Source organism: Herpailurus yagouaroundi, unplaced genomic scaffold, assembly GCF_014898765.1.
Source record: "Herpailurus yagouaroundi ecotype Mexico unplaced genomic scaffold, PumYag 59140, whole genome shotgun sequence".
NCBI classification, from domain to species: Eukaryota; Metazoa; Chordata; class Mammalia; order Carnivora; family Felidae; genus Herpailurus; species Herpailurus yagouaroundi.
Window position 1 is genome coordinate 1 of NW_024414948.1, and position 23,699 is coordinate 23,699.

General features: G+C 38.1%; 1 protein-coding gene across 1 annotated transcript; it reads left to right on the plus strand.

Moving 5' to 3' along the window:
- The first annotated feature begins 403 nt into the window (after positions 1–403).
- On the plus strand, positions 404–18,694 carry LOC121024154 (gamma-taxilin-like). Its single transcript, XM_040466447.1, has 7 exons — positions 404–443; positions 4,100–4,311; positions 6,690–6,809; positions 8,546–8,620; positions 13,069–13,161; positions 15,228–15,323; positions 16,296–18,694. The coding sequence occupies exons 1-7, from the start codon at positions 404–406 to the stop codon at positions 16,611–16,613; spliced, it is 954 nt and encodes a 317-aa protein (XP_040322381.1). The 3' UTR covers positions 16,614–18,694.
- Positions 18,695–23,699: the final 5,005 nt, after the last annotated feature.

The following is a 23,699-nucleotide window of genomic DNA, read 5'->3' on the forward strand; positions in this document are numbered from 1 at the left end:
TCCATGTGCACTGGCGAAGAACGTATATTCTGCTGCTCTAGGATGAATGTTCTGAATATGTTTGAAGTCCATCTGGTCCAGTGTGTCATTCAAAGCCATTGTTTCCTTGTTGATTTTTTTATCAGATGATCTGTCCATTGCTGTGAGTGGTGTGTTTAAGTCTCCTACTATTATGGTATAAATGTCAATGAGTTTTTTTCATTTTTGTGATTAGTTGACTTAAATATTTGGGTGCTGTTACATTTGGCACATAAATATTTACAATTGTTAGGTCTTCTTGGCCTATAGACCCCTTGATTATGATATAATGCCCTCCTGCATCTCTTGATACAGTCTTTATTTTAAAGTCTAGATTGTCTGATAGATGTATGGCTACTCCGGCTTTCTTTTGTTGACCGTTAGCATGACAGATGGTTCTCCACCCCCTTATATTCAATATGAAGGTGACTTTAGGTCTCAAGTGGGTCTCTTGTAAACAACATATAGATGGATACTGTTTTTCTTATCCATTCTCCTACCCTGTGTGTTTTGATTGGAGCATTGAGCCCATTGGAGCAGAGTTCAGAGTGAATCTGAAAGATGTGAATTTATTGCCATTATGATCCTTGTAGAGTTGGAGTTTCTGGTGGTGTTCTCTGGCCCTTTCTAATCTTTGGTTGCTTTTGGTATTTCTTTATTGATATATATTTGTTTATTTATATATATATACACATACATATATACACATACACATGTGTATATGTACATATAGATATATATCTTTGGGGTTTTTTTTCCCATCTTTTCTCCCCTCAGAGAGTCTCCCTTAAAATTTCTTGCAGGGCTGGTTTAGTGGTCACAAAGTGCTTTAATTTATGTTGGTCTGGGAAACTTTTTCTCTCTGCTTCCATTTTGAATGACAGCCTTGCTGGATGAAGAATTTTTGGGTGCATATTTTTCTGATTCAGCACACTGAATGTATCCTGCCACTCCTTTCTGGCCTGCCATGTTTCTGTGGACAGGTCTGCTGCAAACCTGATGTGTCTCCCCTTGTAGATTAGGGACTTTTTTCCCTTGCTGCTTTCATGAGTCTCTCCTTGCCTGAGTGCTTTGTGAATTTGACTATGATACGCCTCGTTGAGGGTCAGTTTTTGTTGAATCTAATGGGGGTCCTCTGTGCTACCTGGATTTTGATGTCTGTGTCTTTCCCCAAGTTAGGAAAGTTTTCCCGTCTGATTTGCTCACAAAACCCTTCTACTCCTATTTCTCTCTCTTCCTCTTCTGGGACCCCATGAGTCTGATGTTCCTTTTTAATAAGTCACTGATTTCTCTAATTCTTAAATTGTGCTGTTTTGCCTTAATCTTCCTCTTTTTTTCTGCTTTGTTATTCTGTATAAGTTTGTCCTGTATATCGCTGATTCTCTGTTCTGCCTCGTCCATCCTTGCCACCGCTGCATCCATCCGTGATTGCAGCTCAGTTATAGCATTTTTAATTTCATTCTGGCTATTTTTTACTTCTTTTATCTCTGCAGAAAGGGATTCTAATCTATATTCAACTCCAGCCTGTATTTTTATTATCATGATTCTAAATTCTGGCTAAGACATCTTGCTTGTATCTGTGTTGGTTAAATCCCTGGCTGTCATCTGTTCGTGCACTTTCTTTTGGGGTGAATTCCTTTTGCGACTTCTTGCTTACCAAGTTCACTTCTCCACACTGTGTACCTGCTGAATTCTGTGGTTCAGGTTGTGTAGATTGTTGTGTTAATCCTCCAATCAGTTTTCTAGGTGTGTAGGGTGGTTTCGTGTTGGTCTGGCTGTATTTCATTGACGCAAGACACACAAAAAGCTTCCATGGTGTTCCACCATCTTGGCTCCCCCCACCCCCAAATTTAGATTTAATAAAAGTGGATTTCCCCCTACTTATTTCAGTTTAACATTTTGACCAGACTGATAGTTGTTTGGGTAAATGTCTTTTGATGATTGTTTCCTGGGAAGAATTGAAAGTAAGCTTTTTCAAATTTTTTTTTTATTAAAAAAATTTTTTTAGTGTTTTATTTATTGTCGAGAGAGACAGAGAGTGCAAACCGGTGAGGGAGCAGAGGGAGAGGGAAACAGAGAATCCAAAACAGGCTCCAGGCTCTGAGCTGTCAGCACAGAGCCTGACACGGAGCCTGAGCTCACAGACTGTGAGATCATGAGCAGAGCAGAAGTTGGATGCTTAACTGACTAAGTCATGCAGGAGTCCCAAAAGTAAACTTTTAAAATAAAGATTACATTTATCCCTTGACCTCCAGGAAATGGAAGGTTGACTCAGAAAGGAAGCTGCTATATGGGCCATCCCTCTTCATACTCATCTAGGATGATGCCCTACCAAACCAATGAGGAGAACAGTTGGAAAAATAATGAGGCAGCATCTACTGTGTGAAGTACCATACTTGTATTTTGGGTAGTAAGGTCTGCAAAGTCAAAGAACACTTAATTTTGTAGCAGGTCAGTTTGTTTCTCCCTGATTAATCTACTAAGGAAATATGCTTTTAAATCAGAGATGTTTGGTCATAGATGAAGAGAAGGGATTGTTAGTGAGAAGCAACAATTGGGGCATCTTTACAGGAACCCACATAGTAGCAACAATTTTAAAGCACTCAGTGTAGAAGTTTATTCTATACCAGTAACATAAGTTATTTTGTTTTTTTTTGTTTGTTTGTTTTTGTTTTTTTTTTTATTTATATATGAAATTTATTGTCAAATTGGTTTCCATACAACACCCAGTGCTCATCCCAAAAGGTGCCCTCCTCAATACCCATCACCCACCCTCTCCTCCCTCCCACCCCCCATCAACCCTCAGTTTGCTCTCAGTTCTCAACAGTCTCTTATGCTTTGGCTCTCTCCCACTCTAACCTCTTTTTTTTTTTTTTTCCTTCCCCTCCTCCATGGGTTCCTGTTGAGTTTCTCAGGATCCACATAAGAGTGAAACCATATGGTATCTGTCTTTCTCTGTATGGCTTATTTCACTTAGCATCACACTCTCCAGTTCCATCCACGTTGCTACAAAAGGCCATATTTCATTTTTTCTCATTGCCACGTAGTATTCCATAGTGTATATAAACCACAATTTCTTTATCCATTCATCAGTTGATGGACATTTAGGCTCTTTCCATAATTTGGCTATTGTTGAGAGTGCTGCTATGAACATTGGGGTACAAGTGCCCCTATGCATCAGTACTCCTGTGTCCCTTGGATAAATTCCTAGCAGTGCTATTGCTGGGTCATAGGGTAGGTCTATTTTTAATTTTCTGAGGAACCTCCACACTGCTTTCCAGAGCGGCTGCACCAATTTGCATTCCCACCAACAGTGCAAGAGGGTTCCCGTTTCTCCACTTCCTCTCCAGCATCTATAGTCTCCTGATTTGTTCATTTTGGCCACTCTGACTGGCGTGAGGTGATACCTGAGTGTGGTTTTTATTTGTATTTCCCTGATAAGGAGCGACGCTGAACATCTTTTCATGTGCCTGTTGGCCATCCGGATGTCTTCTTTAGAGAAGTGTCTATTCATGTTTTCTGCCCATTTCTTCACTGGGTTATTTGCTTTTCGGGTGTGGAGTTTGGTGAGCTCTTTATAGATTTTGGAGACTAGCCCTTTGTCCGATATGTCATTTGCAAAGATCTTTTCCCATTCCGTTGGTTGCCTTTTCGTTTTGTTGGTTGTTTCCTTTGCTGTGCAGAAGCTTTTGATCTTCATAAGGTCCCAGTAATTCACTTTTGCTTTTAATTCCCTTGCCTTTGGGGATGTGTCGAGTAAGAGATTGCTACGGCTGAGGTCAGAGAGGTCTTTTCCTGCTTTCTCCTCTAGGGTTTTGATGGTTTCCTGTCTCACATTCAGGTCCTTTATCCATTTTGAGTTTATTTTTGTGAATGGTGTGAGAAAGTGGTCTAGTTTCAACCTTCTGCATGTTGCTGTCCAGTTCTCCCAGCACCATTTGTTAAAGAGACTGTCTTTTTTCCATTGGATGTTCTTTCCTGCTTTGTCAAAGATGAGTTGGCCATACGTTTGTGGGTCTAGTTCTGGGGTTTCTATTCTATTCCATTGGTCTATGTGTCTGTTTTTGTGCCATAACATAAGTTATTTTGGATAATAAGGAAGAAAATATGCAGCAGGCACAAGAAGAGGAAGAACATCGTAGAGAAGCAACTGCACGTTTCCAGTTTACTTTAAGTGAAATTCAAGCACAGCTGGAACAGCATGACATACACAATGCCAAACTCCGCCAAGAAAACACTGAACTAGGAGAGAAGCTGAAGAAGCTCATTGAACAGTATGCTCTGAGAGAGGAGGTAAAAGTGTTTTGTTCAGTGACACAGCATCTTGTTACTATGAAAACCTTTTCACCATTATTACTGAAGATTATTGTCACAGGACAATATTTTAGAGCTTTTATGTATGCATAGTAGCAAACAGTCAGGAATTTACTAGGAAAATGTTAGACAACAGTGTAAACTAAAAGACTGATTGGGATCATCACTGATGACCCAGGGATCTGTGGATTTGGATATGTGAGGTGTATCGAGTGGTACTTGTTTTCCATGTGATACTGGAAGATAGCAATTTTAGTATACAGACTGTTTTTTTCCATATCCAGTCAAAGAGTAAATAAATATTTGGTGCCCAAATATCTAATATCTCTGACTCTCATGATAATCTATCATAAATCTATGATAATACAGTCTGTAGTACCATTGCATTTTACATACTATAACTTTTGGCGGGGAGAGAAATTTCTTTTAACTAAACACCCAGCCTTCTTCTTGGTTGCCACAGACACAGTAAAGTTAAGGTGAGTGTACAGTGAATCATTTATGCCTGCAGAACCCCATCACTGCAGTTATTTTACAAGGTAGTCTGGAAGTTATGTGGTGTCTACTTTAAAAGGAAATTGGTGATAGCATGCTCATTAGTTTTCCTTACTTTCTGAGCTCAAGTGTACAGGCTAAGAGCTTTGGGTTTTCCAAAGGGCACATTCCTCTGCCTTTGTTATATTTTAAGGGTAGTAAAATGTTCAATTATCTGTGTTGAACTCCTTACATAAGTATATTTAAACTGCTAATTAGAAAAGATTGGTGACAATTAAAAATGGTTAAAATGATAAATTTTTAAGTGGTATATTTTACTACCAGAAAAAGCCCCCAAACGAAGCCAACAACAATGGCTATGTAATTTATCCAGTTTCAATTCAAAGTTTAGGTTGTTTTAACTTAGTTTTACTTATATCCTTTGAAAACAGTTTAAAGATTTTGAGCATTTTTCTAACCGTTCTCCTTATCTTTTAACAGCAAATCTGTGTTTCAAGCAAATCCAAGATGTCATATTATTTCAGCCAGCATTATTTGAATGCATATCTTGAAAAGACAAGACTCTTGAAGCAGAATCACAGTACCATTTTCACACCAAAATATTAATCAGTAATTACTTTCCCAACCACTTCATCATTGCTCACATTTTTCTATTCCCCAACCCCCTTTTGAAAATTCTTTGAATCAGATCAAAAAGGTTTATACATTTCATTGGATGTTACGTCTCAAGTCTTTTTTTCACATATAGGTTTGTCTCTGTATTTCCTCCTTGCAGGGCATTTATTGAAGTAAATTTTGTGAGGCATATAGAGTGGATTTACTTTTCACTAAATTTGTTTCATAAAGCCCTCATTTTCTTATTTTGTGTTCATTTTGTTGTTGCAACAAATGACACCTGACTTCATTATTAAAGTGACAAATTTTCAAAGTGTATGTTCAAGTTACATTACCTGTGAGCCTTGTTCGTGTTAGGTATTACAGAAGTGTTTCCTTAGGGGGGGAGGGTGGTGGCGTTGAGCATATAATTTAATGATGTAATTTGCAGTCAAAGACAAAAATGTAACCACTCCTCAAAACTTAATTAGATTATATATTATTAACTACCATTTCTTCATATCACATGGAATGTGGAAACTAAAAAGTTTTAATGTTTTTCCATCAGAGAAGGATGTTCTGATGACTTTATTTTACAGAAATACTACTTAACAATTTAGTTTGGATTTGACAGTAACCTCTTTTCTTACCAAGGGTCTAGTATGTTCTAGACACCAAGCATGTTAAATATATTAGCCACTTCATTGATTTTTACAAACACTTTAGGAGGTACATGTGTGGTTGTCCATGTTTAAGGATAAGGAAACTGAGATTCGTCAAAGGGCAGAATTTGTCCAGGGCCATCCACTAAGCCTAGATTTGACCCCCGGCCATTCATACCATTATATTATACTACTGTCTATACTGAGAAATTTGGGAAAATTTAATAACAAGAAAATAATACCCAGGAATTGTGTGTGTGATGAATGGTTTCAAGTTTGATCTCTTTACCCATCTTTTTTTTTTCTTAATAGTTTTAGCCTAATTTTCAATGTAGAGCAGAAACAGGCAACACAAAGCTGTTGATTGGGTTGGATGGATTCAGGTTAGGGGCCAGAGGGAATCATGTCTGCAAGTGCACAGTGGTTTGCAAGGTGATGTGAGTAGATGCTTTTGTGTGTATGAGCACAGAAAGCTCCAATGTAATTAGTTATGGTGGTATGAGGAGGAATAACAGGGAAGTAAGTTATTGTAACTTGTGTTGTATCTCCTAACCTATGTATACCCTTTTTCACTAAGTGATAGAAGAAATTTTATATTTTCTATAGCATATTAATAAAGTGTTCAAACATAAGGAACTGCAGCAACAGCTTGTGGATGCCAAGCTTCAGCAAACAACAGAGCTCATAGAGGAAGCTGATGAAAAACACCAAAGAGAAAGAGAATTTGTAAGTTCTGTGTCCTAAAAACATTATTGCCATAATTGTAGACAAAATGATTTAAAACACAGCATTCAATATTTACATAGAATTGGGGATGAAATTTGTTTTTTTAATATCAAGATGTTAGAATGCATTCAACTTTCCTGGTAAAACTTTCTTATAAAACATAGGCTTGGAATATTAGACCAAATGAGTGGAAAGACATGAACATGGTGATTTTATCCTGTGCACAATATTATCTTGATTTTTAGGTAATGATCACCAGATTCAGGAATGTGGCAGATACTGGCAAATTAGGCCTCCACGGCTACAGGCAATTAAATTTCATACCAAGTTTACCGAACCTGGGTCTCCTAGAGTCTGGTACATTTTCTCTTAAATAAGTAACTTGAAAATAGGCACACTGTATTTCACTCATCTGGTATAATTTCCCAGTAAACTTTGCAGAATTTTCTATTTCCTTAATCGTGCAGCATGGGTAAGTACTCATGTTATTTTTCCTGTCAGTAATTGGTGAACATAGTGGAATCTTATGATTAAGACATGCAAATCAAACTCTATATGCTTAAGTTAAATAAGCATATATTTATGGACTATTCCATTCAGCATTTTACATTTTATTTTAGTGATCTAGACGCTGAGGTAATCATGGTATGGAACACTCAGGAACTGAATGGTGAGGAAATGAACAATGCATACTAAGTGTGAGTCTAGGATTTAGAGAGATGGATTTTGCAAAGTATAGACATCTTTAGTGCAACCCAACAGTGACATTTGATGTATAATTGAAGGAACTGTTTCATTTCCAACATGGAGTAAAAAGCGTGTGCATATGTATGTGCATACATAGATACGTATACATAAACATGCACATACATATATGTATTACATGTATATACTTTCTTGTTGGTTTGAAAACCTTTAAGACTTATTTGCCCCATGTATGACATTTTTATGTCAGAAATTCAAAAACAATTTCACAACTGCCTACTGTACAACTTCACTATATAATTTTCTTGAAAGCGCAGGTGTGAAAACCAGACCCTCCTCTTCCTCATTTGGAAAAAAGTAATCAGGGGCGCCTGGGTGGCGCAGTTGGTTAAGCGTCCGACTTCAGCCAGGTCACGATCTCGCGGTCCGTGAGTTCGAGCCCCGCGTCAGGCTCTGGGCTGATGGCTCAGAGCCTGGAGCCTGTTTCCGATTCTGTGTCTCCCTCTCTCTCTGCCTCTCCCCCATTCATGCTCTGTCTCCCTCTGTCCCAAAAATAAATAAATGTTTAAAAAAAAATTTTTAAAAAAAAAGAAAAAAAGTAATCAGAAGCCTAATCTGTTTCACTGCTCTGCTCTCTCTATATGCTTTCTAAACTGGCTCATCTTGCGTCTCATGGCGTAGCAACATTACCACCTTGATAATATCAAGATTTCCATCCCTGTTTTGTGTGTCTGAGGGTACATGCCTGATTTCTCCTACTATTTGACTGTGAGTTTTATAAACCTTAGTATGCCTCCAGGGTACTTTTTTTCCTTAAGCAGTTTAAAGATTTTTCCCACAGTCCTAAGTGTTAACAAGTGCTGTAGATCAAAGATGGAACTACTTGACAATTTGGTATAATAAGATGTTTGACCTGTGATTCTTGCTAAAATAGAGGAAACACTAAGCCTAAATAAGTATCTGGTCATTTGACATTTTAGTCATATGTGTAATTACTATTAGTATTTTCCCAGAATGTTTCTGTTTTCTAGTTATTAAAAGAAGCAACAGAATCAAGGCACAGATATGAAGAAATGAAACGGGAGGAAGCACAATTAAAAGAGCAGGTAACTTTGCAACAGGGGATAGTAGAATTTATGAATCTTCTTGTTCCCAGTGAATGCCAGCTAGAAGTGAAAACTAGGTTTTTTGACCTCTTAGAATGTTCCTCTTATGGTAACTAACTCATCATGAGTTGACTAGGACTTCTCTCAAATCAGCACCGTGAGTCCTGTGTCCTCCAAAACCCCTTAGTCCCTAGCAAATCTGGAGGGCTAATGACCCTGTTTTCAGTGTCTCCTTTCTACTATTCTAGATATTTTCTCCTGTGTCTTTTAAAGTTTGTTCCATGAGGAAAGTAAAACAGGGAGAAAATACATATTTTGTGTATGTGTAGTTTTTAAAATCTTCATCTGCTTACAGATGTGTGTGTGTGTGTAGTGTTTGTTTCTTTGTTTATTTTTAATATAATTTATTGTCAAGTTGGCTAATATACAGTATAGACAGTGTGTTCTTGGTTTTGGAGGTAGATTCCTGTGATTCATCATTCATTGCTTAAATACACACCCCGTGCTCATCCCAGCAAGTACCCTCCTCAATGCCCATCACCCATTTTCCCCTCTCCCCTGCTCAATCAACCCTCAGTTTATTCTCTGTATTTCAGAGTTTCTTATGATGTGCCTCCCTCCCTCTCTGTTTGTAACTTTTTTTTTCCATACCTTTCCCCCATGGTCTTCTGTTAAGTTCCTCAAGTTCCACATATGAGTACAAACATACGATATCTGTCTTTCTCTGACTGATTTATTTCACTTAGCATAAAACGCTTCAGTTCCACCCATGTTGCTGCAAATGGCAGGATTTCATTCTTAGTACCACGTAGTATTCCATTGTGTATATAAACCACAATTTCTTTATCCATTCATCAGTTGATGGACATTTAGGCTGTTTCCATAATTTGGCTATTGTTGAAAGTGCTGCTATAAACATTGGGGTACAAGTGCCCCTATGCCTCAGCCCTCTGTATGGGGCAATTCCTAGCAGTGCTATTGCTGGGTCAGAGAACAGTTCTATCCTTAATTTTTTGAGGAACCTCCACACTGTTTTCCAGAGTGGCTGCAGCAGTTTGCATTCCCACCAACAGTGCAAGAGGGTTCCCGTTTCTCCACATCCTCGCCAGCATCTGTAGTCTCCTGATTTGTTCATTGTAGCTACTCTGACTGGCGTGAGGTGGTATCTCAGTGTGGTTTTGATTTGTATTTCCCTGATGAGTAGTGACCTTGAGCATCTTTTCATGTGCCTGTTAGCCATCTGGATATCTTTTTTGGAAAAGTGTCCAACAATAGTCCTGTCTTCTGCCCATTTCTTTACTGGATTATTTGTTTTTTGGGTGTTGAATTTCATAAGTTCTTTATAGATTTTGGATACTAACCCTTTGCATGTGTGTTTTTTCAGTGAGAATTGAGATTCTTTGTTTTTGAGTTGAGCCTTATGTTGTCCTATTTCAGTCTCCTATATGGTTGCTTTGTGTGGAGTAAAGGAAGCAGATACTGCATCTCACTTCAAGAAAAGACAGAGGAAATATTGTGCCTCCCTCTCTGAAAGTCTACTAATATCTACCTGTATTTTTATAGACAGGAGCAATTAGATATTTATCCATATAATTTATTCTTTTAGTTAACCAGGGTTACATTCTATTGAAAAACATGTCACTTGTTGAAAACTTTATTATGGGGGCGCCTGGGTGGCGCAGTCGGTTAAGCGTCTGACTTCAGCCAGGTCACGATCTCGCGGTCCGTGAGTTTGAGCCCCGCGTCAGGCTCTGGGCTGATGGCTCAAAGCCTGGAGCCTGTTTCCGATTCTGTGTCTCCCTCTCTCTCTGCCCCTCCCCCGTTCATGCTCTGTCTCTCTCTGTCCCAAAAATAAAAATAAACGTTGAAGAAAAAAAATTTAAAAAAAAAAAAAAAGAAAACTTTATTATGGAATGTTTAACATAATGATTCTCTTAATTAGTCCTAAAATTCACTAATATATTAAGACTGGCACAAGTCTTCATGAGCAACCAACCCTTCTGAGTCCTCTTTATGTCTTTGGGAACAGTTTTTAGTGGGTTATTAGTGATAAAACTAGCCTAACTTACAGTGAAAATTGGACAAAAGTCAAATATGAAAAGGCTTTTGAGCTTTCCAACGTAAGTTATGACCAAGTGGGCTTGCTTCTAGAAACTTTAAACCTGTTACTTATTAGCCCTGTAAGGACACTCAGAGGTGCATGTAACTGGAGAAAAGAATTGATGTGTAGGTGTGCAAAGTCTATGAACAGCTTTGGAAGATGTTCTTTAATTGTGGGGGGTCATTGACTATTTCTCGAGTGCAAGTTGCCAGAAGGCTGCCTTACCAAGCTCCCAGGCATCTCGGAATCTGTTGGACTGTTCTCATTGCAGCTTCTTTTGTCTGTGGTCTCTGAAACCCTGGGCCCTGTTGCCTGATCATTAGTTTCTTCCTTTGCTACCACATCTCCCGTTTCAAAGTCTGTAAATGTGGCTGTCCTTCGTCTCATTCTATGTTGTTACCATGTCAGTTTCCACCATTTATTGAGGATAGATTCTAATTGGTGTGTGTTGACATATTGTTCTGTAACCCAGGCATGTAAGGCCAGGTGTGATGGTAGTTGTCGCTTACTAACCACCTACTGTGGACCAGCATTGAGCACTCAGATGGGACAGTCTGCCTGGACCATGTCTAGACTGCCATTAACTTCTAATGCCTCTCAAGTGCCCAGACTGCTCCCTTTGTCTCCCTAAGCAGCACCATTGCTCCATCTCTAGGTCATTGGCCCTGCCAGTATGTACTCTTCCACACACTGCTCATAATGGAGGCCTCTTGAACTTGCTCCTGAGTTTGTATTCAGCCAGGCCCTTGCCTTCCTGTTTCTGTGGGCATGATTTGGTCATCCTATATTTACTTTGTCTACCCTTTAGCCTTAACGTGCTTTTCCCCATATGGCCCACGCCACAAGATTACTGGGTGGACTGGTTCCATCATACTCTTTCCTGTCCCTTTCCCATTCTTTTCATGTGGTTCTGTTTAATAGTCCTCATATAGCACTGGTGCAAATGGAAAGATAATTTGTGCTATTTCTTGGCATTTGATTGTCTTTCATTCTTTTTTGCTTTTCTTGGGCAAAACACTGTATTGCACAGAAATACAGAGCAAAGAGGCTTGCTCTTTCCTCATCCTGAGCATAGTGTAGGTATGTGTTGTATTACTGTTACATATAATATGTAGCATATAACCTATGGACAAGATCTATGTAATTTAAAAAATATATATGTGTATATATATATATATGTATTATATGTTTATAAATGTATAAATACATTTATATTTAGAGGTGGTCTCCAAAGGGCTTCCCCCACCCCGATGTGCATGAACCAATTCAGCCCAACCTCAAGCCTAACTCAGCATTCACCCATGTAAATGTTTCTGCTAGGAGAGCACTGCTAGGAGAGCTCCTCCTTCCCTTCCCCCAACTCCTTTCTGTGGGGAATAAAAATGTGACTCAGCATTCTGTGTTCTATTTGTGCTGCTCAGTTAGCATTATCTTCCTAGATAAAATGAAAAATAATAATTTTTAAAAAGTTCCTTGGTGGGAATTAAAAGAAAAATTGGTGTCTCTACATGAATTTAACTTTCCTTTTTCTCAACTATACTCCCACTAAATTCTTTGTCCTCCATCCAAACCATTTTCAACTTCTGTTTTCTTTTCCTGCCCATATTAAAGAAATATTCAGCCTTGATATCAAGCTAAGAACGATGTAAGCTAGTGATCTTTTTCCAAGAATAGTTTTTCAAATGTGAGGACAAGGGATGGTGCATAAAATTCTACATTTATATGAAATTTATAGTTATATGAAATGTTTAGTTTTTATTACAGTTCATGGAGTACAGATCCTTAACATTTGAGTGTTTTAAACATTTGCAGTTAGATTAAAACAACAAGATTTCCATAAGTTTCAGAGCATTTCAGTGGTTTAGCAAGAATTTAAGCCACATATTACGTGTGCCCAAAGGTTTGCTGATGCATTTCTTCTTCTTTGTAGCACATGTAATAAGTGACTAATGTTTAGCCACATTATGTTCCTTTGCAAGTCGTTGGGATTCTAAATGATCTGGAACTCAGAATGTTTGATACGTTATTTCTTTCTCTTGCTCTCTTTCTCTTTCTTTCTCCCTCTCTCTCTCTCTCCTTTCTTCCTTCCTTCCTTCCTTCCTTCCCTCCCTTCCTCCTTTTCTTCCTCCCTTCCTTTCTCTTTCCCTTCCTTCCTTTCTCCTTCCCTCCCTTCCTTCTTTGCTTCCTCTCTCTCCCTTCCTTCCTTCTTCCCTCCCTGCCTTCCTCCCTCCCTCCTTCCCTCCTTCTCTTTCTCTCTCCCTCTTTCCCTCCCTTTCTTCCTCCCTCCCTCCCTCTTTTTTTTTCTTTTGTTTTTTTCTGTTCTTTTCTCTTTTCTTTTTTCTTGTAGCTTTCTCTTTATATGGATAAGTTTGAAGAATTCCAGACTACCATGGCAAAAAGCAATGAACTCTTCACAACCTTCAGGCAGGAAATGGAAAAGGTATTTACATGAGTTTAGTAGAGTATTAGTATGAAGTTTATATGTCTTAATTTTAAGCATAATAATGACTTGGATGAGTTTATATTGAATGAATGTAATATTTTTGTTTCCTGATCTTCACCTGGCATATGCAGGCATTTTGCCCTGAACTTACCCCAAGTTGCTCAGGATATTGATACTCTCAAAATTCTATCATCATTGACGATAACTCTTTTATTAAAGATAACATGTTGTTAGAAATAGATTTTCTTTTAAGAGATCACCTCTCATGATCCCTGACCAGTTCTTTCACAAGCATTATGTAAATTATACGTAAAAAATGGAGGCCAAGGGAAGTGATGATATATTTTTGGTTGGCATAGATTAGTTCTGAGGATCTAGTTATGCTGAATGTATTTTTACACTTCTAAAATTCATCTTTATACATGCGATATATGGGGACACACATCCTTATATAATTTTAAAATAGTCAAAATTCAGTGTAGAAAAATGTTTGGCATTATTTCAGCTCACAGTATGGACTAAGTGTCAATTTTAGAGTACTGTTACCTGCTTCTAACCCAGATAACAAGGAACCACCTTAGTATGTGAGGCTGAGTTCAGTTATTGCATTGTGTAACCTCTGTTGGGCAAGCAATTAGGATGGAATTTCCCTTTTTAAAATTGGGATTTAAAAAGAAAGCATGGTCAGTAGACAATAAATAACAATGCTGGATTGTTATTAGAATTTACACAGTGGTTGAGAGCACATGCTCATTAGTCAGATTTCTTGGATTAATAATCCTGGGCAGTCATTTATGGTAGGCCTTGGACAAGTTTAACTTTTCTGTTCCTTCGTTGTTAAAAATGGGAATAACAAAAGTATCTTCTGTACTTCAGACACTGCTTAGCCATGTTAAATTAAGTACTCCAGGTACCACCATCAAGGAGTTTTACACCCAGTAGTGTGTACAATTCAGTGAGCAGCAGGTGTGTTGTGCCTACCAGTCTTTTCAGCTGAGTGCTCCAGTGGAAGGGAAGTTGTTCTGTCTTCACAGAGAAGGTGTTAGCTGTACTGTACCACTTGAGCACCACAAGGCAGAGCAGCTTAAGATGGGGACTCCCTGGAACACATTCCTCTCTGCTGGCGACTGTAGAGATCACAGTTGTCAGCAGTGAAGTCTGATCTTCCATGAGCTCCTCCTACAGCCTTGTCCCACTCTGTTCTGTGGGACTTTGGTGGGGAATTAACTGTGGCACAGGGTTGGCTCTGCCTTATCCTAGTTTCCCTTCACAGTGCATGACATAGTATATCTACTTGGGACTGTGCTTGATGTGCAGACCAACAATAAAGGAATTTTGGAAAGATGGGTGCTTGAGGGGCATAATAACTGAATCTAATTCTGAATTTCTGAAAATTGGGATCCTGTCGCATTTATTAAGAACACTTGTTTTTACACCCATTTTATCATTAATAAAAGCTGAAATAGGATAGTCTTGTGAGTTGTGAGGATGAGTAAAGCTAAGGATTTAATAATTTTAATACCTTTCCTGATCACTTACCTAAATTATCTGGCCTCTGACACTGATAGCATTTTAGATTCTTAGTCTCCTTAGAAGCTGAGAACATCTGTTTTTGCAAAAATCAGATGAATTAGTTTAATGTACTGTCTCTACAGATAACTCAAGAACATAGACTTTTTTTCCTATAGGATTTAGGAAGAAGGTGGTTCTCTCCCTCTAACTGAAATAAATGGCAATACAATCTAATGTGAAAGCATTCAGAGTGTGGTGAATTTCAAGTTTCCATGTGCTGTTTCCTCTGAAATTGAGGAGATCAAATTTGTTCTTCTCATAATACGAAAACTCCTTCCTACTTTGGTTCTTGTTGCTGCCACCACGATAAGGGCTTCTGTTAGCTCTGCTCACAATAGACAGGCATAACTGCTTTTAGCAAGACATACACAGCTATCAGCTGGTTGAGGATAGTGCACTGATGAGGGAAGGGAGGAACATTATACAATATTTGAGGGGTGGGTCAAGGAATGCAAATTAGAATTTAACTTTGCCATTGTGTTGATTCACAGATGACAAAGAAAATTAAAAAGCTGGAAAAAGAAATGATAATGTGGCGTACCAAATGGGAAAATAATAATAAAGTACTTCTGCAAATGGCTGAAGAGGTGAGAAGGTTTTACGTGAATATGTAGTGAATTTCATTGATTTCAGTACTAGGGCAGGCTGGAACTTCCGGTTTGCTGAGTAGCTACAGATTTACTTATGTGGTCTCTTTCCTGTGGTAAGTTAGGTTCTCTTAGGTGAGGTATCAAACTTCTTTCCCAATTAATTAGCTCAGAGTTGTGCTGTGGACACCTATACATTGGAGTATGTAGATTTTGCTGTCCACTATAGCAAACTTAGCTTATACAGACTAAGGCTTGTTAAACAGGATACTGTTCCCCATCATAGCTTTTGATTCATTACATCACAGGTGTGGCCTGAAGTTTTGCCTTTCTAAATGTGTCCAGGAAGTTCTCCTGTTGGTTCAGAAGGCACAACTTGAGAGTCACAGTTTTGCAGGGAAGACACCTTTATTCATATTTCCCATGGAGAGAGCACAAACTTTTAACTCAGTTGCTTTCTACCTTTACTTGCTCATCTCCGAAAGGCAGCAAACTACTTTTTGTAAGGTTTGCTGTAAAGAAAGCTGAAGTAAGTGTATTCCATTTGCAATTACTAAATTTCTCAGGTTCATAAACTTCGTGGGACTAGTTATAACATTTCATGAAAGAAAATATTAGGGTTTCAAAATGGTGGAAAGGAAGAAAAATTGAAGAAAGAAGACTGTACTCTTATTTCTAGCATTTTAAATTAAAATAATTAATTTTATTCATTCTTTATTAAGTCAACATAAAATTAACTGAAAATCAAGAAGTGCATTTTGGTTACTTTAAAGAAACATGACAAAAGAGTATTTAATTTTTTGCATTGTTCCAGAATAATTATATTTTCAGCAGATGGTAAAAGGTAGTTGACAGTGTGGCACAGATTTCTTTTTTTTCTTTTGTAGACAATAATGTACTCTGTATTTATATGTAGAATGGTTACATGAATTCTCTCCTCTCCACCCCCCCCCCCCCCCCCCAACTCCCCAGAAAGCTGTGCATGATAAAGAGTACACGGCCTTTCAAATAAAACTGGAACGGTTAGAGAAGCTGTGTAGAGCTCTTCAAATGGAAAGAAATGAGCTCAGTGAGAAGGTGGAAGCCCTCAAAGAGCAGGTCTCTGTAAATGCAGTGGATGTAGATTTAGCCACACCTGTGACACAGTCCTGCACTGGTGTTGTTTCTCAGAAGGAGCTGAAGACTTCTAGAAGAGTTCCAGGAGTGTACCTGGAGGCTAAGCTTCAGGGAGCAAATGAAACAAAACGCAACTCCAAAGACCCTTTCTACATGATTTCTTCCAGGCACTGATTCGGTTGAGTCAGATGAAGTGTGACCACTGTATTGAGTGGTATTTTGTGTATCAGTTTTCTGTAGTAGTTACTATTAGTTTTGTGATGAAAATGTTCTTTTTCTATTATATATGTATTTTTAAAGAACTATTGGACTGTGTGGCACAGGAGACTGCTTAGTAGTTTTGCATTGTTTTAATGTGTACAGTTTCCACAGCTGTATTACATATCTGCCTTACTAATCTTTTATTGGAATACGTTTCATCCTTTCACTGTGTTCATTTGCCTTATCCCTGCCCCTTGTGTTATTATCATAATTAAATTGAGCGTTGTTTCAATGGTGGTTTCCCTATGTGAAACCTAAAACTAATTTAAACTCTCTATTCCACTAATACAAAAGAGAGAAAATATAAAGATGATTAGTTTTGTCTAGTAGCTCATTCAAATGTCAAGTGGAAAATAAAGCAAGTGTGGGATAGGAAACAAGTGTAGCATATTTGACATAGGTTCGGTTTTTTGGTAATATTTTTTATCACTTGCAAACCAAGATGACTGTTAAGTTTTGTCTTGACTTTCTCAAGGTTGTAGCAGAATATGATTATGAGGTTGTCACTTGTAAACAAAATAGCATGTGCATGCAAGTCATTGGACAAACAGGTTTAATGCTTAAGTCACTAAAAATGGTTCTACTGCTTTGGTTTCAGCTTAGAACACATGTGTTTAAAGAAAAAAATTATCTAGATCTCTGCATTTACAATGGCAAAATTTCTGGGCTTTGTAATTTTGTTTGTTACTTTGTTATTTCAGTTTTTGAAAGTTACTTTTATTTATATGTTCCTGTCACATCTATGACCTTAAATTGGTTGAAAATTGAAGATTACCTGATAGGTAAAATATCCTGCAGCGTGAAGTATTTGCAAACTTTCACTACTGACCATGATAATCAAGGGACCAGAGAGTTAAGCAAAATAAATTTACATGAAATTTGACATCCTTAGTCTGCCAGAAGTAGCAAGTCCACACTTCACCGTTCAACAGTTTTTTAAAAGTGTCTCCATCAGCTACTAAATGAACTGTTGGACCCACTACTTTGTGGGGAGTGGGGGTATGAAGATTATGTGTCAGAACTACAATTCACCTTAAAATTAATTCTAGTGATCATATTTCACCAGAACAGTGCAGCATGTAAGTTCTTAACATCTTATTAAGGCAGTTTTGTGGCCCCACATTTCTTTGTGATACTTACTTTGTGGGGAAGGCAAATCTTGGGCTGAAAGCAATGTGGTTCAGAGCATTGGCTCTGCTGTTTTGGATCTAATAGGTATATATTAGATATCATTGTGTGAAATGACATAAGACATGGAAAGCCTCTGGAATCTGGGAAGCATTTGCTTTCCTTTCAGAACTTTTCCTGTGGTTAAAAAGGGAAAAAGAACCTTATGGAAAGGACTCCCTTCCAAATGGCTCTGTAGTGTGTACTACCTACTATATTCTAGAACAGGAGCCGTCAGACCATCTCTATCTTGACTAGGGCTGCTTTCATACTATAGCTATCATGTTGAGCAATTCTTACGTATTTACTGTCTGACCCTTTGTCAACCCTGTTAAAATACCCTGCAGCTGACCCAGGAAAAGCTTAAATGTTGCAATCAGTTAAAATATACTTGTTGCACCATTTTGTGGAACCTTCTGGAGTTGTAAAATCAGTAGCATCATTGGAATCCACGGTGTAGAAAAAAACATGGCTCCACACAGACCATTTCATCTTCATATGTGTACGAATACATTTTGTGGCCATAAGACCAATACGTTTAAGTTATGTATAAACTGTCTTATCATACCTGGTTGTCACAGCTCATTTCTCAGGTGTTACAGAAATATCTACCTCTTTCAAACTATAACTGAACATAGCCCAAAAAAGGACGCAGTGCTAAGTAAACTGCTTTATTTTTACAGCTAACATGTTTCATGAAGAAACAGAATTGATGAAGAAGTCATATTTTGCTTTTCACAGTCATTTTGTAGAAATTTTTCACTAATGTGAGTCTTATTTTGTCTATGCTGTAAAGTTGAATAAATATGTGATGATTAATTTAACAACCTCTGTATATCCTTTACACTGAATGTGACTTCCCTGGTCTGGTAACATTCAAGCTCGGAGATAATTGTAAATAGCTGACTTCTCAGGTTTTAAAACACAGCTAATTATTGTACAATTAAATGAGTATGGGATGGAGGAGATACCTTTTGATGTTGGTAACACAAATTTATTCCACCAGAGCACTGTAAGCACCACCCACCACCACCCCCATCCTACACAGTAAAGTAGGTGATTCTGGATGATGTCTAGAAGATGTAACTTCTGGCAGGACTTTAAAAAACTGCAAGAATTATGAATATCTCAGATCTTAGCAGATCTTATGAAGGCACACTTGTATATAGAACTTTTTTTGTGTGTCCTTTTAATGAATTAGTTGTTGATAAGAAAAAGCACAGTTTACTGAATCCTATATAAACAAGTGAGTGAGTGTTTTCTAGCTGAACAAGCTGGGAGAAAGCTAGTATTTGAGTACCTTAGTAAGGCACAAATTAAAAGATAAACGTCAAGAATAACTTTGTGGAAAATGCCAGGAGTCTGGCCCTATACTGAAACAACCAAATTTGAAAACTTTTTTTGTCAAAGAACATTATCTAGTAAGTGGAAAGGTAATCTATAAAACAGGAGAAAATATTTCTAAATCATGTATCTGACAAAGGTATACTATTGAGAAGATACAAAGAACTCTTACAACTCAACAATAAAAAGACAAATTCAGTAGAAGGACTTGGATTCATAACTTTCCCCCAAACCCCTATGTAACAGTTAGTTAAGCATATGCAGTGAAGCTCAACCTGAGTCATCTTTAGCAAAATGCAAGTCAAGATCAGGAGATACCACTTCAAACCCACTAGGGCCATAATAACACTAATAAACACTAAGCAAAATAAGGCGAGAATGTGGAGAACTTGGACTCCTGTAAATTGCTTAGGGTAATGTGAAATGGTGCAAATGCTGTGGAAAAGAAATTTGGGTGCTTCCCAAGAAATTAAACAGGAAGTGAGTGACATCTCAAGACTGCAACATAGGTCATTCTGTTTTGTTCCCCCTCGCAAGAAGAACAAGACATGGACAAGACACCACTGAGAGAATCCTAGAATATGCAGGCGAGGCTTAAGCACCACTCTGCAGCCAGAGACCGTGACAGACTATGCTAGAAGGGTCAGAGGAATGGCTACCTGATGACCTCATTGTTCCTCTCCTAGGCCAGTGAAGCACCACAAATTGAGGTCTTTGTGAGCATATGGTTCCTCCAGTGAGGAGAAAGAACCCAGGTTGGGCAACCAGCCCCATCCTTCTCCCCGCTGCCCGCACTGTGGGTCATTCTGTGGGAGCTGCCACTATGACGTCACACCATGGAGACTGCAGAGTGCAGCCACTGGAAATCTGACTGTGATAGATAATGGGGAGGAACCCCCAACAACCAGCACAGGGATCTTGACAGACTGAGTTCACACCTGCAATGTCCATGTAATATTCCCAACCAGTGGTTTCACTCATCTGCAGAATCAAGTTGGAGGTGCACTATGATCCAGGAACTCACCAGAGTAGAGGTCTGTGTGACTTGCATCCTTAAATGAGAAGGTTTGCTGGCCATAAAACCTGGCTGGCCCTGTGCAGGAAAGGTGCTGAAACACCACCCCACCTTCTGTGGAGAGTGGCTTGTAGCCCCATCTGAACTTCAGGGGTTCTCACAACTGGAAGCTGTGTGGCCCAGTGGCGCTTGAGCTGAGAAACTGACAGGTGGAACCAAAAATTTGCAGAACAAAGTCAGTGGCGTGCCTCAGGGAAACTGGGGTGTCAGCTGGAGCTAGGACAAAAAACAAAGAGCTCTCAAAGGAAACTTAATACAGCTCTAATAATGGACCCTAACAAAATGGAGATCAATGAACTCTCAATTCAGAATTCCATGTCAATTCCATTGAACTTTTTTTTTTTAATTTTTTTTTTCAACATTTATTTATTTTTGGGACAGAGAGAGACAGAGCATGAACGGGGGAGGGGCAGAGAGAGAGGGAGACACAGAATCGGAAACAGGCTCCAGGCTCTGAGCCATCAGCCCAGAGCCTGACGCGGGGCTCGAACTCCCGGACCGCGAGATCGTGACCTGGCTGAAGTCGGACGCTTATTAACCGACTGCGCCACCCAGGCGCCCCCCATTGAACTTTTGATAGGGATTATTTCCTTGACTCTAATGATGGCTTTTGTTCTTATGGACATTTTAAAAATATTAATTCTTCCAACCCATGAATACAGGGTACTTTTCCTAAAATTTTTTGTGTCTTCTATTTCTTTCATCAATGTCTCCTACTTTTCAATGTAGACATCTTAAATTTAACTCCTTAAATTTATTCCTAAATATTTTGTTGTTTATGATACTATTGTAAATGGTAATAACTTCTTTATTTCCTTCAGAAAAGTCCCTGTCAGTGTATAGAAATCTACAGATTTTCGAATGCTAATTTTGTATCCTGCAACTTTACTGAATTTGTTTATTAAACCTAACAATTTTTGTTTGAGTCATTAGGATTTTCTATATAAAAATCATGTCATCTTCAAATAGAATTTTACTTCTTCTCTTCCAATTCTGATACCTTTTATTTTTCTTGCCTGATTGCTCTAGCTAGGACTTCTGTTAATATTTTGAATAGGTATGGTAAGAGAGGGCACCCTTCTCTTGAACCTAATCTTAGAGGAAAAACTTTCAACTTTTTTCATTGACTATGATGTTAGCTGTGGACTTGTCGAATATGGCCTTTGTGATATGCAGGTTTGTGTACCTTCTGTGCTAATTTCTTAAAAATTTTTTATCTTGAATGGATGTTGAATTTTGTTAAATGCTTTCTCTGCATGTGGAAATAGCTGTATAATTCCTTCTTTTTATCCCATTAAAGTGATGTATTCCACTGATTGGTTTGTGTATGTTTAACCATTCTTGCATCTCAGGGAAAAAAAACACCTCATCACGATAAATGATCCTTTTAATATGCTGTTGGATTTGGTTTCCTAGTTTTTGTTTGGTTTGTTTTTGTTTTTAGGATTTTGGCATCTATGTTAAGGAGGGTCATGGGCCTGTGATTTTCTCTTCCATTTCTTTCTTTTTCCTCTTCTCCCACTGCCCCCTCCACATCCCATTTTGGTAGAATCCTCGTCTGCCTTAATATCAGGGTAATTCTAGTCTCAAAATGAGTTTGGAAGAGTTTCCCCCTCTTTAATTTTCTTGTAAAAATTTCAGCAGACTTTGTGTTAATTCTTAACTGTTTGGTAGAATTCCATTTTGATGCTGTCGGCTCATAGGCTTTTCTTTGTTGGGAGATTTTTGCCTACTGACTCAGATCTCCTTACTAATAATTGGTGTGTTCAGATTTCTTATTTCTTTATGATCCAGTCTTGGTAGGCTGTATGTTTTAAAGCAGTTCTCTCTTTCTTCTAGGTTTTCCAGGAGATTGGCTTATACTTGGTGATAGTTGACTCTCAGGATCCTTGAGTTTGAGTGGTATCTTGTAATACCTCTTTATTACTTGTTATTTCGTTTTTGTGTCCTTTTCCTCTTTTTCTTGGTTAACCTACCTAAAGGTTTTTCCATTTTCAAACTCTTACTTTGGTTAATTTCTTCTATTGATTCTCTACTCCCCATTTTCTTATTTCTGCTCTAACACTTATTCTTTTCCTTTATATGCTAACTTTTGGCTTTTCTAGATCCCAGAGGCCTAGAGTCTGGTTGCTATTGGGATCTTCCTTGCTTCTTAGGGTAAGTAAGCATTTATCATTACAAGCTTTCTTCTCAAAACTGCTTTTCCTACATCCCATAAATTCTGGTATGTTGTTTCAATTCTCATTTGTTTCAAGAAACTTTTTTCTTCCCCTTTAGCTTCTTCTTGATCCATTGGTTTTCTGGAAAGTTTTCTCTAATTTCCATGTGTGTATGAATTTTATAATTTTCTTCTTACTACTGATTCCTATTTTCACACCGTGGTGGTCAAAGCAGATGCTTGGCATGGTTTCAGTCTTCTTGAATTTCTCTATAGGTCAGTAAGTCCATTTGGTTGACAGTGTTATTCAAACTCCATGAATAGAGTTCATCCATCTGTTGGATGATCTATCCATATTGAGAATGGGATATTAAAATCCCCAACTACTACTGTATTGCTGTTTACTTCTCCCTTTATCTCTGTTAGGTTTGTTTTATATATTTCGGTGGGTACCATTGGGTGCATAAATATTTACAATTGTTTTAACTTCTTGATAGACTGACCCCTTTATTATTATATAATGAGCTTCTTTGTCTTTTTTTTTTACCATTGAGAGTGCAAAGTCTATTTTTTAAAATATAAATATACCTACCCCTACTTCTTTTCTTCTTACTGTTGTTACCATTTGCTGAAAATGTCTTTTTTTATTCCTTCACTTTCATTCTATGTGTATCGTTAAGGCTAAAGCGGTCCTCTTGTAGGCAGCATATGAATGAATCCTGCTTTAATTGATTACTTAATTACTCATACTAAGGCATCATATGTCTTTTTTATTTCTTTTTATTTATAATTTACATCCAAATTAGTTAGCATATAGTGCAACAATGATTTCAGGGGTAGATGCCTTAGTGCCCCTTACCCATTGAGTCCATCTCCCCTCCCACAAGCCCTCCAGCAACCCTCAGTTTGTTCTCCATAGTTATGAGTCTCTTATCTTTTGTCCCCCTCCCTATTTTTATACTATTTTTGTTTCCCTTCCCTTGTGTTTGTTTTGTCTCTGAAAGTCCTCATAGGAGTGAAATCATATGATTTTTGTCCTTCTCTGACTAATTTCACTTAGCATAATACCCTCCGGTTCCATCCATGTAGTTGCGAATGGCAAGATTTCATTCTTTTTGACTGCATGAAGCCAGACCACTTTCTTACCCCATACACAAAAATAAACTCAAAGTGGGTGAAAGGACAATATATATATACATTCAGAACATTTCATCCTAGAGCAGCAGAATATACGTTCTTCGCCAGTGCACATGGA